This window comes from Mus caroli, chromosome 17 (assembly GCF_900094665.2).
Source record: "Mus caroli chromosome 17, CAROLI_EIJ_v1.1, whole genome shotgun sequence".
Taxonomy (NCBI): Eukaryota; Metazoa; Chordata; class Mammalia; order Rodentia; family Muridae; genus Mus; species Mus caroli.
This window is the reverse complement of record NC_034586.1, coordinates 40,200,362-40,217,567: the sequence shown is the minus strand read 5'-3', so window position 1 is coordinate 40,217,567 and position 17,206 is coordinate 40,200,362. Positions and strand designations below refer to the sequence as shown.

General features: G+C 41.0%; 1 protein-coding gene across 1 annotated transcript in view; it reads left to right on the top strand.

The window, feature by feature from the left end:
- Mep1a (meprin A subunit alpha) overlaps positions 1–17,101 on the top strand; it is a 31,039-nt gene extending 13,938 nt beyond the window's left edge. The window contains exons 7-14 of the mRNA XM_021149375.2: positions 1,172–1,347; positions 4,933–5,154; positions 5,963–6,112; positions 8,943–9,158; positions 12,083–12,553; positions 13,182–13,355; positions 14,064–14,364; positions 16,322–17,101. Coding sequence (XP_021005034.1) covers positions 1,172–1,347; positions 4,933–5,154; positions 5,963–6,112; positions 8,943–9,158; positions 12,083–12,553; positions 13,182–13,355; positions 14,064–14,364; positions 16,322–16,478 — 1,867 coding nt within the window. The 3' untranslated portion in view covers positions 16,479–17,101. The remainder of the gene's footprint in view (positions 1–1,171; positions 1,348–4,932; positions 5,155–5,962; positions 6,113–8,942; positions 9,159–12,082; positions 12,554–13,181; positions 13,356–14,063; positions 14,365–16,321) is intronic.
- Positions 17,102–17,206: the final 105 nt, after the last annotated feature.

The following is a 17,206-nucleotide window of genomic DNA, read 5'->3' as shown; positions in this document are numbered from 1 at the left end:
TAGATAATATAGTCCCATTTGTCCTTGAATACCGTTTCATCTTTATGGCCAAGATGTTCTTAGGAATGCCTTAACAACAGCCCTGCCCTGGCATGCCTGGGGGCTGTCCTGCTTTGTTCTCAGTCCCAGATCAGAGCTGTGGGATCTTAAACAAGTTACAATATTCCATCTTCCTTCAGTAGGCAGTCTTCCCATGTGGTCAAATTATATGTAAGGCTGTGAACTTCTGCACTCATTAAATCGTTTTCTCATGGATGGATACTCTTTATAACCATGAATTTTACCTCTGTTCCTTATAGGAGATTTGGAAACTCCCTAAAGATAGCATTTAAATCAGCCACAGCCATCACGAAAAGACAGGATTTTATTCTAAAAGCAATAGTGTTGTTCTTTGGAGTGCCCTTGTGGGTTTATGAAAGAGAAGCGGATTATCAATTTTCTCTCCTTGATGCCTTGTTATGATCCATTTGCCTGCAGGGAAGAGGGCCTTTAAGATGGATTACCACTCTATACTGGCCTAAGAGAGCACAAAGGTTGCTTGCTGAGAGCCTCCCATACTTTACTCTTTTCTTATCATTGAGCCGTGACTATATGGAGGGGCTTTCCGTTCTGATTTTAAAAGTCTCCCTTTGAACATTTTGTCTTGAGTTGATCCAAGCAACTGTGTGCCTCATGCTTTCTATATGTGCATGTAGGATAATGACACAGCCTTAGTTACAAAGCTGTGGCTGGTTGAGAGGAATGGTTTTGATGCTGTGATGCATAGTTAACTAACTAGAACGAACACTACTGTGTTGGACATTTCCAAACAGATGGAAGAGAGAGAGAGCTTTGAATGAGTCTGTGGCCCCGGTCAGTGCCTGGACACTCTAGGCTAGCTAGGCTGCTCTGGGATCCTGTCTCTTCCTTCCAAGTTACAGGGTTACAGGTGTCCCCAGCTGCTGGCTTTTAAATTGACATTGGGGCTGTAAACTTTGGTCCTCGTTCTTGCACGGCAAGTGGTCCACTAAGCAATCTCCCAGCCTCCAATTAAAAACAAAACAAAAACACACCCAACTTTCTTCTTTATGTCCTGGAATCTTATAAATTTTAGCCATTTAAAATATATAAACTATATAAACATATAAATTATGACTCTTTAAAATCATCTTCCTCTCCTTCCTTTTTAAAGGTGCTGGTCTATGATTGGTGATCAACAGGTGGGACAGAACATTTCCATTGGTGAGAGATGTGACTTTAAGGCCACCATTGAACATGAAATCCTGCATGCTCTGGGATTCTTCCATGAGCAGTCAAGGACTGACCGGGATGATTATGTGAACATTTGGTGGGATCAAATCATTACAGGTGAGTATGACTCCAGCAGAGTGGGAAAGGGCCTGTTACTATCTTTATGGCTTTCTGAGAACATCTGTTGCAGGCCTAGGCTGAGTCTGGGAACAGGAGAGTCAGTCTCTGATGCAGGACTGGTCCCTGAATGGGAGGATGGGTGACTCACCATGGGGGGGACGACCACTTGAAAGTCCCCCCATGTGTATGCTTTGTATCAGTATTTTGTCCAAGCTCGATATAAAAGTCTTTTTCTTGTTGTGATGAGTAAACAGAATTGGATTTCAGAGGACATTGAGGCTGTTTTCTGTATGGCAGCTTCAGAAGTCTACGGTGATGATGATGGCTACTATACGGACTCCAGGGGGTTTTGTGCAACTGTGTGTGTACATGTGTGTTATGTGCATATGTGTGTATTTGTGTGTGTGTATATCCATTTTGTGTGTGTTGGAAAAATTTTATGCCAATTTGATATAAGAAAATTATACATATACATATTATATTATATTTATAGATATTTACATATATAATGAATATATAATATGCATATATTATGTACAGGTAATTATACATAATATAAATCAGTATTTTTTTCAAAATGGCTACAATTTGGAAGATAAAAAAGGACAAAAAGAAGAAAGTTATGTTTTTCTTTTGTTTTGTTTTGTTTTAATTGGAGACTGGGAGATTTTTTTTTAGTTGAACACTTGCAATGTAAGTATGAGGACCAAGGTTCATATCCCCAGTGTCAATTTAGGATCACTTGGGAACAATAACTTTCACTGAGAAAACGCTGTGGTAGAATTGGCCTGTAGACAAGTCTGTAGTGCCGTTCTCTTGGTTGTGATGATTGACGGAGAGGACCCAGCCTTTTATGAGCAATGTCACATCTGGGCAGGTAGTCCTGGTGTGTATAAGAAATCAGGCTGAGAAAGTCTTGGAGAACAATTCAGTTAGCAGCCTTCCGCCATGGCTTCTGCTTCTGTCCCTGCTTCCAGGTTCCGACCCCAACTTCCTTTGGACTGTGATGCGAAAGTCGAAGATGAAATAAGCCCTGTCCTCTGAAGCTGCTTTTGGTCATAATCATTTATCACATCAGTAGAAACCCAACTAAGACAATGTGTCTGTTTATGTGTGCATGAGTTTGTGACTGTATGTGTGCATATGTTGAATGCATATGTGTGTATATGTGCATTAATGTATATGTGTATGTACATGTGTGTATATGTATATAAGCATGTATGTCTGTGCATAGATATATGTGTGTATATATATATATATATATATATATATATATATATATAGCGTATGTGTATATAAGTGTATGTGCCTGTGTATATGCCTCTGTGCAAATATGTATGCATATTTTGAATATAGGAATTAGTTCAGGATGTGGAAAAGCATTCTTTCAAGTCATAAGGAAATAATGAAACTTCACTATGGTAGAAATGACTCCACTCTTAGCACACATACTATTCTGAGTAAATCGTTTTCCTGCATAAGAATTTTTATTTCTATTCCAGTTTCATGAATAGGCTCATACATGGCCACATTTATGTAGGCATTTGACTTTTAAGGGCTTGTGAGAACTGGCCCAACTTCAAAATTAACTCTGAATCCAGTAAAGACTCCTGTCAGCACAGTTTACTTAGTGGTAAAATGGTGAGGGGTCCTTACAGGAGGGAGGATAGATAGAGCTTGCTAATATATCAGACTTCCCTATGTGGTTTCTCAACCTGTGTTACTCCCAACCCACCATATTCTGATAATACTATGAATGTGGAATGATAGATATAACAGGAAAGCTGTAATCTGTAAAAGCTTTGTCACTGCTGTGCAACACACACACACACACACACACACACACACTCCATTGCATTTTACCAGGTAAGCACTGGAGTCATGAGATAGTCTTAGGTGGGGGTTTCTTGAAGCCAGTGTGGGAATCTATTTCCTCAGAGATGATATTTCAGATAAGACTCAATGTGTTTGCCTCTCAGAGCTTATTTTACTGTAACTGGGTGTGCAGGGACAAGGGGAATGGACTTGCAGGCAAAAGTACTATATCAACTGAATACAAGCCTTAGAGTTCTCTTAGACTCTCCCTATATTTGTCTACAGGTCAGAGTTTCTTACCTTCCTACACATATAGTTGGCTTTGCTGAAATTTTCATTAGCAATAAAAAATTCCATTTCTAAGACTTGAGGGAAGTAATATTCAGTGACATTTAAAGACAGTTTTAAGGTAAACAATGTATATTTATCAGTGAACCCACACTAGCTGGTACAATTTGCTGATTTGCTCAGTGCTGGGTGAGCCAGGGTTGCTCTGCACATATCTCCCTCTTATCTCTATTTCCATCACATCTGATTCTATCTATCTATATTGCCTGCAATCACTGGATTACTGTGTTCCAAAAAGACAGAAACCAATGAGACAAACAAAGCCAGCATGACTCCCAGAGTCATTTGTGTATTTTACTGTATGTTATCTCCAGCCCCTGCAGCCTTGAGTGTGTCCAAGGCCAAAATACTGATACACTGTGATGTAATTTCTGTCCCCATTCTCTGTATCAGAATTACGTTTCTTCTTTTCCACTAAGGAAAAGATTCAACTCTGAGGTCGAGCAAAGGTTGACAAGCTATAGTCCCATGAGACAGAGCTGCTTTTACAATGAAAACAACCACACCCACTGACTTATGCCATGTATATGTATATATGTATATGTATATTTTTCTCTTACAAGAAGGCAATTAAATACCTCTAGGCTCTTCCTATCTGGGTGGCTGAAACAGTAAGTTATTGGTGACTGGTCAATTTGAGGACATCGATTGAACTTTGTACCTCAGCTCTTCATGTCTCAAAACACCTTATCTCCTTCCTACTAATGTTTACTGCAATGCATTTCCTTTAACAGGGAAATATTTTTTCTTCTTATCTTGTTTTTCCTTACACATGTTCTTCCTAGACCAGGGAGCATGAGCTTTAACCAAGACAATTCTTTCTCTCCATCTGCTTACCTTTGCCATTGACCTTTGGAGTTCATTTTTCCAACACATAAAGTGCTGGCCAGGTAGAAAGATGGGTGGACCTGGTGGTGGGTGTACGTGGTCATAAGGAGAGGTACCTTTACATAATCCTGAATATTTTCCTTAACTCAAAAATTTCTTCTCTTTTTGTTTATAATTCTTGCCTTAGATTTGCTATTTTACTTTATTTCTAAAAACCACACACATATACACATTCTCTCATACAATTAAATGAAATGCTTATAATGCATAATAATATATAAGTATGTGATTTAATAGAACATGAATACTTTATGGTCATTCCAACAGTCTTACACATACTATTTTACAAACATGTATATAACATGTATATAACCCATTGATATGACATCAATGGGTTAGAACTAAATGTTCAACAATGTATATTCTTTTATATATTCTAATTGTAATATATATACATATATATATATATATATATATATATATAGGTATATATGTATATTAACTGAAAATGCAATGTTCCCATTTTTGAGGCAAAGAGGAAAGGTTGGGATAGCATGGCTGAACAGTACCTGAGAGTTCTCTCTCCAACAGACTATGAACATAATTTCAACACATATGACGACAACATCATCACAGACCTCAACACACCCTATGATTATGAGTCCCTGATGCACTATGGACCATTTTCGTTTAACAAGAATGAAAGCATCCCTACCATTACTACCAAGATCCCTGAGTTTAACACCATCATTGGACAGTTCCTGGACTTCAGTGCCATTGATCTAATAAGACTGAATCGAATGTACAACTGCAGTGAGTACCTCTGTGCCTGAGGACTGGCTAACGCAGCATGGCCTCAGCCTCTGCTACTTCTCTTGAATGCTCTGGGTAACAGACAGACTACATAGCTTTGAACATTCTCTCTTTAGAAAAAGACATCTCATAGGATAGTTATGTTGCATGCATTTATGTATATGATGCATATGTAAATGCATAGATAGATAGATAGATAGATAGATAGATAGATAGATAGATAGATAGATAGATAGATAGATAGACAACTATTGGGCAAATTTAAAGAGCTGACATTGTTTATTTCCCCTGGCTTACTTTCAAAGGGTGAATAATTATGTAAAGGTCAAGATAGGGAATGAGTTGGAAAATGTGTTACGCTCTGCAAAACTCTTTCCTCAGGCTAATCTTAAAGAATTCTACGCTTTGAGATGGGGGTATTTTCCAGTTGTGTTCAAAACACAACAGTAGTGTACAGTAGTAGTGAATAAGAATCCCAGTGTGCTAGCTGCCTCATCTTTGGCCTTCAGTTCCCATTGGCCTACTTAGCAAGGAATATTTGCAGTTAATTTCTGGCTCTCTGAGTTGCATGGTTCTGTGTCTGTGTTCTAAGAGCTAACCAATGACAGTAAGGGCCTGGTAGTGAGCCCACAGGGGAGGGCCAATCAGGGATGACAAAGGCAACTTATGACTTTGGGAAAGGGTCAGGAAAATGAAATGTTTGTGATTTTGTCTCTTTTAAACAGTGGTGTTTTAGTGGCTTAAGACATTAACTCTTTGGAATGAGATATCTTGCATTTTAACCGCATGACAAAAATATTCCATGTAGCCGCAACACATACCCTGTTGGACCACTGTGACTTTGAGAAGACCAACATCTGTGGAATGATCCAGGGGACCAGAGATGATGCTGATTGGGCTCATGGGGACAGCAGTCAGCCTGAACAAGTGGATCACACCTTGGTGGGACAGTGTAAAGGTTGGTGATTGTAAAAGTTATAACCCTGAGCTGGTGAATGGCCCCCAGTGGATTGTGCTTTTAGGTTATTGTGTTAATTATCAAACCTGGGAACCTGAAGAAGGACAAAGAATATTTCTCATACCTTAATCATTAACTCAGTAAAAAGTCTCCATGCTGTGGAGAGGCAAGAGAATATTGAAATTACCCTCCACCCCTGCATGCAGGAAACCTTAATTAGACTCACTGTGTGACACAAAAAATCTTACATGAAAATAGGAAGAGACTGTGTTGGGAAGACATTCCACAGGAATAAGCGTAAAGCAGGAGGAATGCATATTATCAAAATGCATTGTATACATGTGCAAAATTGCCAATAAATACATCCTAAAATATTTTAAATAAAAATAAAAATATATGTTTACCATTATAACATTGGTATGGGCATACCTGGTTAATAACATGACTTTATAATGAATGGTAGTGCTTCCAAGCAGTACCCACCAATGGAAATACCATGTTAGCTATATATGTGTGTGTGTATATATGTATATGTATATATATATGTGTGTGTGTGTATATATATATATACACACATATATATACAAGGTATAGTCTACATATATATGTATATATACATGTCTATATATGTGTGTGTATATGTATATACACACACATATATACATATATATATATATATATACCTTATATATACTTATACTGTCTACAGTAGCCTCATAAAGAGTTAAAAGATTTAGAATTATTATTTGTAATCAACCTGAAAATGACTATATGTGATACTTTAATTTTTTGTAGGAAGTATCTACATTATTGCTCTTTTAAATTTTTTTTTTTTGGTTTGGTTTTATTTCTGGTTCTGGTTTTTTTTTTTTTTTTTTTTGATAGGGTTTCTCCATGTATCCCTGGTTGTTCTGGAACTCACTTTGTAGGTGATTCACTTTGTATTTCAGGCTGGTCTTGAACTCAAGAGTTTGGCTTGCCTCTGCATTTCAGACTAAAGGCAGGAGCCACTCCTCCCAGCTGGACAGTCCTTCTCAGTTTGTCCTCACCTTGTCCTTCCTGGTCCTGAGTGTGTGATAATTGGTTAATCAACAGCACAGATCTAACTAATTTGCACTATTTGCTTTCTGTATTGAAAATGCATAAATGCAGTTTCCCCCACTGCCTGTTGGTGACAATAGGAAATTGTTACTGTGTGCTTTTTCTTAAGACGTCTTGACATTTGTAAGACTCATAAAACACAAACATACTAAACTTTTGCAGAGGGATGGAGGAAGATGAGGCTTACAAATCTTCTAGCTGGAGACTGTAGCTTTCCACTCACATTTTACATATTTCAACTTCCCTTTCTCTGGTGAGGTTTTGAAAAATAAATTTATTTATTTATTTATTTATTTATTTATTTATTTATTTATCTATTTATGAGACACAGCCTTATGTGATTCAGGCTACCTGCAGACTTCCTATGCAGAGGGCAGTGATCTTGACCATCAGCCTGAGACTTGATCAGATATCATTTCAGAAGAGTCAGCTAAATGCCAGGTCACCAAGAAGAATGTGAGAGGTCATTTGCTGGCACTGCACCTTTTCCCTGAGCCTGGCAGAAGATGAAAGTCTCTGTCACATAGGATCCAGAAGTTCATCAATCTGAAGTCATAAGTTGCCTTTGTCATCCCTGATTGGCCCTCCCCTGTGGGCTCACTACCAGGCTAATATTCAACTTCCAGAGAGGCAAAGAGATGATTGCAGAAGAAGAGCCTTCTGGGAGAATGTTCTAATGTTCTAGATCCTAGGAGGAGAGGACCACACTCCAGAAGGAATGTACATGCACAGGGAAAGCATATATATACATATACACATATATATATACATTCACATATATAAATATGAACATAATATTATATATAGCCGGGCGTGGTGGCACATGCCTTTAATCCCAGCACTTGAGAGGCAGAGGCAGGCGGATTTCTGAGTTTGAGGCCAGCCTGGTCTACAGAGTGAGTTCCAGGACAGCCAGGGATACACAGAGAAACCCTGTTTCGAAAAACCAAAAAAAAAAAAAATATATATATATATATAAAATATATTTTTAAAATATATAAATCTATATTTTATAATAAAAATTCAGGTAGAATTTTAATCAGGCCTTTGTATGTCTCATATGAACCATTCTAAAGAACACTAGAGACAATTCTTTCCCATTGATTGGAGATCCAATCTGTTGAGTTGAAAACAGCAGTTTCAACCCGTATTGCTATAAACATTTGAAACCTAAATCATAAACCTGAACTGTTTCTTAACAAATAAGGAAATCAACCCTTTGCTTTGTAGTGACTCTCTAAACTAGGAAGCTGGCAAGGAAAATAGAATTCATCTCACATATACTAAATCCCATCAAACTCTGATTGAATCCTGTGTGCTGTAAGGCAGGTATTTTCATCTCACAAACTTTGGGAAAAGACAATCAAAGGATATGTACAAGTTGGGCTCATCTATAATTTCAGTGTGGCAGAGGTTGACAGGAAGATCACGAGTTCAAAACTAGCCTAGACTACCTAAAGAACCTTCTCTCTAAAAGCCAATAAATGTAAATAAATAAAATAGATATGAAGAGCAATGGTGTTAGCTAGATAGCAACTGCACTCACTGAGAGAAGATGTTTCCAATAAAGTGGGCTTCTTTTTGGTTCTTCAGAGAAGTTCTAGCTTTGGGTGCCTGGATAACAGTTAGTTTTTCCTACTTCAGTTTGCCTGGGTAGATGGTACTGTGTGTAGATCATGGGAAGACAGAGATGGTATGTTGGGCTGCTCTCGGGCTGCTCTCTCCACAGGTGCCGGCTACTTCATGTTCTTCAATACCAGTTTGGGGGTAAGAGGAGAGGCAGCCCTTCTGGAGTCTCGAATCCTTTACCCCAAGAGGAAGCAGCAGTGTTTGCAGTTTTTTTATAAGATGACAGGAAGCCCTGCAGACAGATTTGAAGTCTGGGTGAGAAGGGACGACAACTCGGGCAAGGTGCGACAGCTGGCCAAGATCCAGACCTTTCAAGGTATCTAGAGCGGTCACAGAAGGACTGGCTTGTGAAACCCTGGGGCCGTGGTCTTCTTTCTACTGCTTCTCTCTCCTATCATCCACTCTTCCCTCCTCTGGCTCTCTCCTCCTCCTTCTCAGCTTCCTCCAAATCTCCCTCACATTCTTCTGACATGTTTTATTAGAAGGTTTTAAGGTCTGGAAAGTTAAGGGTGTAGGTGAAGCTCAAAGATACTTTCGGAAGAGGTCAGGTGAATACACAAATCTAAGAAAAGTAGGTGACTCAGAAGAGGAGAGAAGAAAGGGGAGGGATGCCAAGCGATTGGCCATAACTGTAACTGCTTTTGTTTCTATTTGAGGAAAGCAAATAATGTCATTTTGTAAAATCCTGAAGTACTTTAAGACCTTACAAGTGGACTCTGGCTACTTCAGCATTTTAAATAATGATGAGAACATAAGCCATTGAATGTATTGACTCCACTATGGCCATTTACGTGCTGCGTTGTTCTGTATGTTTCTGGGGGATCAGAAGGAAAATCTTTGACTGCTCAGGTAGATAGTGAGGGTCTTCAAACTCAGCTCCTTAATGCTAAATATTTCTATTTGTTGTTGTTGTTGTTATTGTTGTGGCAGCGAGTCTTTCTGAATATGGGAAATAGGCTTTGACATTATCCCTACCCAACTAAGAGTTTCTCAAAGTGAGCCCTAGAAAGTAAATACTGTTTGCATTATATAAAACAGACTGCCACTCTCGAGAGGAGCAAACTTTATGAGCTGTCTCACGGAACCCTGTGTGTCAAGTCACCTCTGCCCACTCCAACATCAGCTGTCTGAGAAGTCTGCAGTCATTTTTTTCCCCTCAAGGGGGTGGCTTGCGGTTCCAGGCTGTAATTAGTTGGAGCTAATTTGGTGGGAGGATATCAGCAAGAGACCTTTCATTTTTTTTCTTAAATAATTAAAAGTTTATTGTAAAGAACTTGAACACAGTGAGATTAGCCAGACCCACATAGCATTTTTTTTATTAAAGTACATATTAAAGAAACCCTTTAAAAGTAAAGAATACTGAAAAGGAATACCTGTTGTAAATACAGTGCAATCGATGGACTGACTGCTCCCCACCCCCATCCCCACCCCAATGCCCAGCTCACTCTGAAAACCTTACCAGGAAGCATGAAACCTTTCCAGGTGGAATTTAGTTCCTTAAATGATTGGCTTCCCATAGGGCATCTTCGTAAGTTCCTTAGATATAGTATGTCCTGTCTGTGACACGTCCCTAAAAGTTGAGTAAAACTTGGTAAAAATGGGGGTATCCAACACAAGCTAATTACCATCATCTTGGAGAAGCTTGCAGCTTTTGTGAAATGCCCATTTTAATATGTTTTAACCCAAATTTTAGGATTACATAAAAATGTGTCTATGAATATACTTATCAACGTGCAAAATACAGGTCTATAAGATTTTTATATATAAGCTTAATTACAAGATGTTTACATACAAATATGAGTGTAAACACTCTCACATATGTATACATACACAGCTTGTGTTTATAGTGAGGCCAGGACCTCTAATAGATGACAATTCTGAATTACCACAAAGTTTGGCTCAAACAATTGAGGTATCACTACCACCGGATTCAGGGAAACCTATCACTTAGGTAAAAACTTGAAAATCTCATTTAAAAAGCCTGTGCTCATGTGGCCCAGCGTCTAGGGTCTGTCTACTACTACCCTGACCCACATTCCAACCTCAAAACATAAGAGTGAATCGGTTACTCAGAAGCAAGAAGAAGCACATTCTCTCACTGGAAGTCCCATGATCTGGAATCTGCTGAGTACTTGGTTCACATCTGTGTTTTTGTCCCCGTCTTAGGCTTTAAGTCACCCATTATATTTCCAGTTCTTGTGTCCTCACGCAAAAGTTGACAGCTACATAGATTGCCAGGTTACTGATGTGGTCCATGCATCCTCTCAGCCTTGTCTTCTGTGTCTGAGCAACTGTGACCAGTTCCACCCAGGAGCTTGTCTCCATGGTTAACCTTAGAAGGACCAGAGGGCAAGAGGGATGCCCAGGCTTTTTGTTCTGGGAAAAGCTTAGCTCTGACTAGAAGATGCAGGGGAGGAGAGGGGACACCAATCGGGTCCCCTTTCAACTTCATTTAAGACTTTGTTTGCCTAGGTTTGGGACATTCTGAATTACTCTCTCCTAGTACTTCTCGCTATTACCCCTTGGCTTCTCTTGCGCACTGTTCATCTCAGGCTTCCATACTCTAGGCGGGCCCCTCATTCCCTTTCCTAAGGTTTTTAATTCAAACCTCCCACTTCCAGTTCTGCCTCAGCGAAAGAGCAAATAGATCTAGTCTGCTCTTAGAACAGAGTCACTGGCTTCGGCTAACCCTGGATTCCTCAGTCTCCTCTACACCAGAATTCCCAAATGTACAAGAAAAAGTCTAGACAGATTTTTGTCAACAAGTCGAAGGATGAACCATGAAATGTACCCGTTGTTTGATTTTTGACTCCTAAAATATCTATTTGATGGAATTCACCTGAATGCATGGCTATTTTAGTGTTACCAAGAGCGATTAGCAGGCCGTGGCAACATCAAGCTTGCTCAGGAGGAAAGGGCAACTTAAAAAAAATACTGCCAATCAAAAGTGACTAAGATTTTAAAAAAAAGTGACTAAGATTATAAATACAGCCTGGGTTGGGGAGAGGGGGAGTGGAGAACGAGGGGAATAAGAGTGAGCTCAGTGACATGCCTGTGAAGCCCACAGCTGTGGATGCTAACCTTAAATATCACAAGTGCCTGGGCAAAGCTGCTTAGTGCATCTGCAATGATGCCTCTGTTAGGAGCCACCATGAAGAGTGAAGGAGAGAACGGGTGTGTATCCCTGGCTCATCAACTGTTGGCCCCAACTGTCACCAACTTTTTCCTTTTTTTCCTCAGGAGACTCTGATCACAACTGGAAAATTGCTCACGTGACACTCAACGAAGAAAAGAAATTTCGCTATGTTTTCCTGGGTACCAAAGGGGACCCTGTTAACTCAGGTGGTGGTATTTATCTTGATGACATCAGTCTGACAGAAACCCCCTGCCCTGCAGGGGTTTGGACCATCCGGAATATCTCCCAGATCCTTGAGAACACAGTGAAAGGGGACAAGCTCGTGAGCCCTCGGTTCTACAATTCTGAGGGTTACGGTGTGGGAGTGACCTTGTACCCCAATGGTAGAATCACCAGTAACTCTGGCTTCCTGGGACTTGCTTTTCACTTGTACAGTGGGGATAACGATGTGATTCTGGAGTGGCCAGTGGAAAACAGACAGGCCATAATGACCATACTGGACCAGGAAGCTGATGCCAGGAACAGGATGTCCCTGACCTTGATGTTCACTACCTCCAAGGACCAAACATCTTCAGGTAGGTGATTGGAGAACAAGAAGAATTGCCCCTGAGTCTAGGATGGCCAGAAGAGATGTAATCATTCTTCTTACTTTCCCCTTGTGCATAGCAATGACACCATGATATGAATGTAGAATTATAGGTTGTTTTCGTGTGTGTGTCCATGTATATGTGAAGGCCAGGCCAGAGGACAATCTGAGTGTTGCCCCTTAGGTACCATTTACCTTTTTCAGAACATTTATTCTCTTCATTATTATAAAGTGTGTGTGTGTGTGTGTGTGTTTGAGAGAGAGAAAGACAGAGAGACAAAGAGACAGAGAGGAAGGAGAGGGAGAGGGAAATGGAGAGGGGCAGGGGAGAGAGAGAGAGAGAGAGAGAGAGAGAGAGAGAGAGAGAGAGAGAGACAGAGAGGCAGAGATAAAGAGAGAGACCGTGCTCAGACAAATTGGAAGGTACAGCTAACAAGACNAGAGAGGAAGGAGAGGGAGAGGGAGATGGAGAGGGCCAGTGGGGAGAGAGAGAGAGAGAGAGAGAGAGAGAGAGAGAGAGAGAGAGAGAGAGAGAGAGAGTTTTAACAAAGCCCTTCATGCTCAGACAAATTGGAAGGTACAGCTAACAAGACTGTATGCCCCTCTTCCCTCTGCAGCTATAAATGGCTCTGTCATCTGGGACAGGCCATCCAAGGTGGGAGTCTATGATAAGGACTGTGATTGTTTCAGAAGCCTTGACTGGGGCTGGGGTCAGGCCATCTCCCACCAGCTGCTGAAGAGAAGAAATTTTCTTAAAGACGACAGCCTCATCATCTTCGTGGACTTTAAAGGTACATTTTAGACTTCCTGGGTCAATAATCTTAGGCTCTGACTGGTCTATTGATTTGCATTGATTTTAAAACAAGTCAAGAAACTAAAAATCTTTTTTTATTTTTATTTTTTAGGATAAGTTTTTTTTATATATAAAAAAGAAAAGGATAGGGTTATAATAGCCATATTTTACTTGTTTGGTCAAGAATTCATATTTCTGTATAATGTTTTGAATATGTTGTTTGATTGACACATAAAAATTACACAGAGTCATGCAGAGTATATCATGTGGTACATTGGCACGTCTATCCATTGTGTGTCCGGCAACCCAGGGCAAGTGTATCTAACTCTTCAAACATCTATAGTTTCTTTGTAGTAAAAGCTATAATCCTTAACTCTCCCTGAGAGAAACCAGAATTTCATCTTTTTGAAGTGTTATTTTTGTGATAATTGATCAGCTCTGACAGTACGCTGACTTCAGTTTAGCCTCGGTCCATCTACCCTTGGCTAGCATATGCTTCTCTTTTTCGGCAAATTCAGTAAGGAATAATATGACAGATTATTTTACAATAAGAGAGCTGACATCCGGAGGGGGGAAAAAACACTTTTCTACGTAACAAAGGATTTGTGAAAGAGAGAGGCAGCCCAGAGAACTTCCAGAAGTAGGTGACCATCAGGGTCGGTCATTAATCTTGAATTCTTTCACCGCCATGGCCTGTGTCCTGAAGACCTCACCCACCTGAACCGGACTGAAGTTCCTGCTTCAGCCAGAAGCATGATGACCAGAGGCCTCCTTCTGCAAGGCCAGGAGTCTCCTGCCTTGGGAGAAAGCTCCAGAAAAGCCATGGTGGAGGAATCCCTGCCAAGCAGCCTGGGCCAGAGACATCCCAGGAGACAGAAGCGCTCAGTGGAGAACACTGGCCCCATGGAGGACCACAATTGGCCACAGTACTTCAGAGACCCCTGTGACCCAAACCCTTGCCAGAATGAAGGCACCTGTGTGAACGTAAAGGGAATGGCCAGCTGCAGGTAGGCTCTAAGGCCAACGGTGGCAGGTAGGGGCTGGGATACCATATCTTTGCTGTTTAAAAAGTCACAGAGGTGGGGTTGAGGATGAGGAGGTGTTAGCTGGTGAAGTGCTTGCTGCCCAGTTTGAGAACTTGTGTTTGGGTCCCCAGCACCCACTTACAATGTCAGAGCATAGTGAGACATATCTGTGAACTCAGTGCTAGGAAGGTGGAGTAAGGAATCTCCGTGGAGCTCATTGGCCTGCCCACCTATCTAAATCAGCCAGCTCTGGGTTCAGAGAGAGACCCTGTCTCAAAGAATAAGGTGAAGAGCCAACCGAAGAAGATACTATTCAATGTCTGTCTCTGGCAACATGCACATGAGCACATATCACACACGTACACACACTCGATAACATACACACAGCACATATACATGTGAAAGAACATGGCAATGAGCACATTATATAAGAGATGTTTGCCTTAACTATGGCGCTAGGCCTCACAGATGGCCAGAGGGCTTTGACCTAGGGGCTTTCTGTTCCGTGATCTGCTACAGAGAGTCAAGATCAAACTAGAATCTTCATGGATGGCAGATGTTTTATTAATTATTTCTTAGTAGTAGGAGTACTAGTTTTAGAATTCATCGGTTCTGTCCCATTATTATGTTTTCAATAACATTAATGGGAACACCTGGTTATTGTAATCTGGATATTACACGCCCCTCTCAGCATTATACAACACGACCTGATTTTATCTTGGGACCCAGATCTTCTTTCCTTCATCGAGCATATCAGGGAAGATGAACATACAAAGAATAATTTGTCCCAAATTAGCCCGATAATAAATGCCAGAGCTGGGACTTGCATAGATGCCTGTGCATGCAATTTTCTGTGCCTTGTATTTCTTTTTCTCATGTTCGCATAACAACCTTAAGAGCACATCACCACCAAACCTGTGTAGTGAGAGGACCACCACTGCGGTAGGCAGGATGAAAGCAGATGCAGGAGGCATACCGTGTGATAGCCCACACAGGCATGTCTCCTCTCAGTTCTTCTCATCTCCACTTTGTGTTTTCTTTTGAAGTTTTACTTGGAAATAACTTTAGGCTTTGTAGGTACGCTGACTCTTCACAAATACTACCGAATTCCCCTTGTCCTTAAAAATCTACTTCTTGTGTTAACATCTCACACAACCACGTTTAAGCTAGCAAAGGCAAGACTTGAACATCATCAACACGATGCCATGGGCCAGACAGCAGACTTCATTTAGACTGTACCACGTTTCCCTCAGTGTTCCCTTTCTATTCCAGGACATCACGATGCGTCTAGTTCCATGTCTCTTCCAACTTGAGAGCATCCTTGTTGTTTTCACTTTGACATATTTGAAGAGTGATGGCGTTTACTTCATAAGGCTTTCCTTGTTATTGCTGTGTTGACTCTTGATTGTTTTTTTTCATTATTAGATGGAGCTTATGTTTAGTTACCAGAGGCAAAGAGTCTTCACATTCATTATATTAACTGTTCCTGGGGACATTTTATCAGACATCGACTCACCCCAGATAGGGCACCAATAACAGATCAAAGACAGAAGCCTGTTAGGTTCTCAGACACCACATCCCAGTAGGGACTCCTACTAGCTGCCCTTTGTTCCAGAAGGAAAGCCAGGAGTTGCCAGCCATGCACCAAAGGGTCTCTCTCCTGAGGCTCAGCTTCACATGTGGAGCACCAACCATGTCTTCTGACAGTTATTTATGCTTCTTTAGCTTAAATGACAGATGCTGAGAATGGCGGGATGATAGCCCCCTACCTCAATAGGCCATGGCGTGGCCACATAAATTGATACGTGTAAAGCCCATGGGTGGGCTGGAAGTGTTCTGCAATTATTTTCTACTGTTGTTGCTATCACTGGTGGGGGTGTGTGTTGCTACAAAGCACCCGAGGTCCAGGTGGTTTCTACTCTCGTGTCCTGTTCCACAGGTGCGTCTCTGGGCACGCCTTTTTCTACGCAGGGGAGCGCTGTCAGGCTGTGCACGTGCATGGCAGCTTGCTGGGCCTGCTCATTGGCTGCATCGCTGGCTTGATCTTCTTGACCTTCGTCACATTCTCTAACACCTACCGAAAGCTGCAGCAGTGAGCACTACCCGCGGATGTCCACCCAGACTTTCCTTCCTGTGGTCAGAACACTTTGGGGGTAGTTTTCATCAAACATGTTGAGAGGGCCTCCAAAGCCAAAGCCCCAAACCTCCTGCGGGGCTCTGGCCACTCCATCCCTGTACAGTTCTGCTATGCTTCTGCGAATTCCTGGCGAATCCATTGCGTCCTAACAATAGTCATCACATTTCATTATAAATGCTTTGCTTGCTTGCCCTTCTCCCCTTAAATCACAAAGTCTAGTTGGGTAGGGGCATGAGTTATCTTCAGCTACTACACTGACCCCAGTGCTAGAAGCGTGACTGACTGGTGTATTGTGGGTACTCAGTAAGCATTAAATGAATGAACCAATAAGCGAGTGAATAGTTGTGGTCTAATAAGTTTTTTGTTTCTACTTTTGTATCATAAAACATATGATTAAGTCTATATGCACGTGTGTTAGAACCGAATACTCAGTTTTCACCAGACACAGGAGTCTTATCCTTCATGTCGTATCTTGTGAAATCATTTCAGGGATTCCTCTGGTCAGCTGGATTTCCACGGCATGGACTTTTTTTCTTGCTCTGGTTTTAAGGAAAAAGCTTAATAAAACCACTAATGATGCAACATGGGGTACTTTATGTCCCCAGTGTCTGTCTGTCTGTCTGTCTGTCTGTCTCTCTCTCTCTCACTCTGTGTGTGTGTGTGTATGTGTGTGTGTGTGTGTGTGTG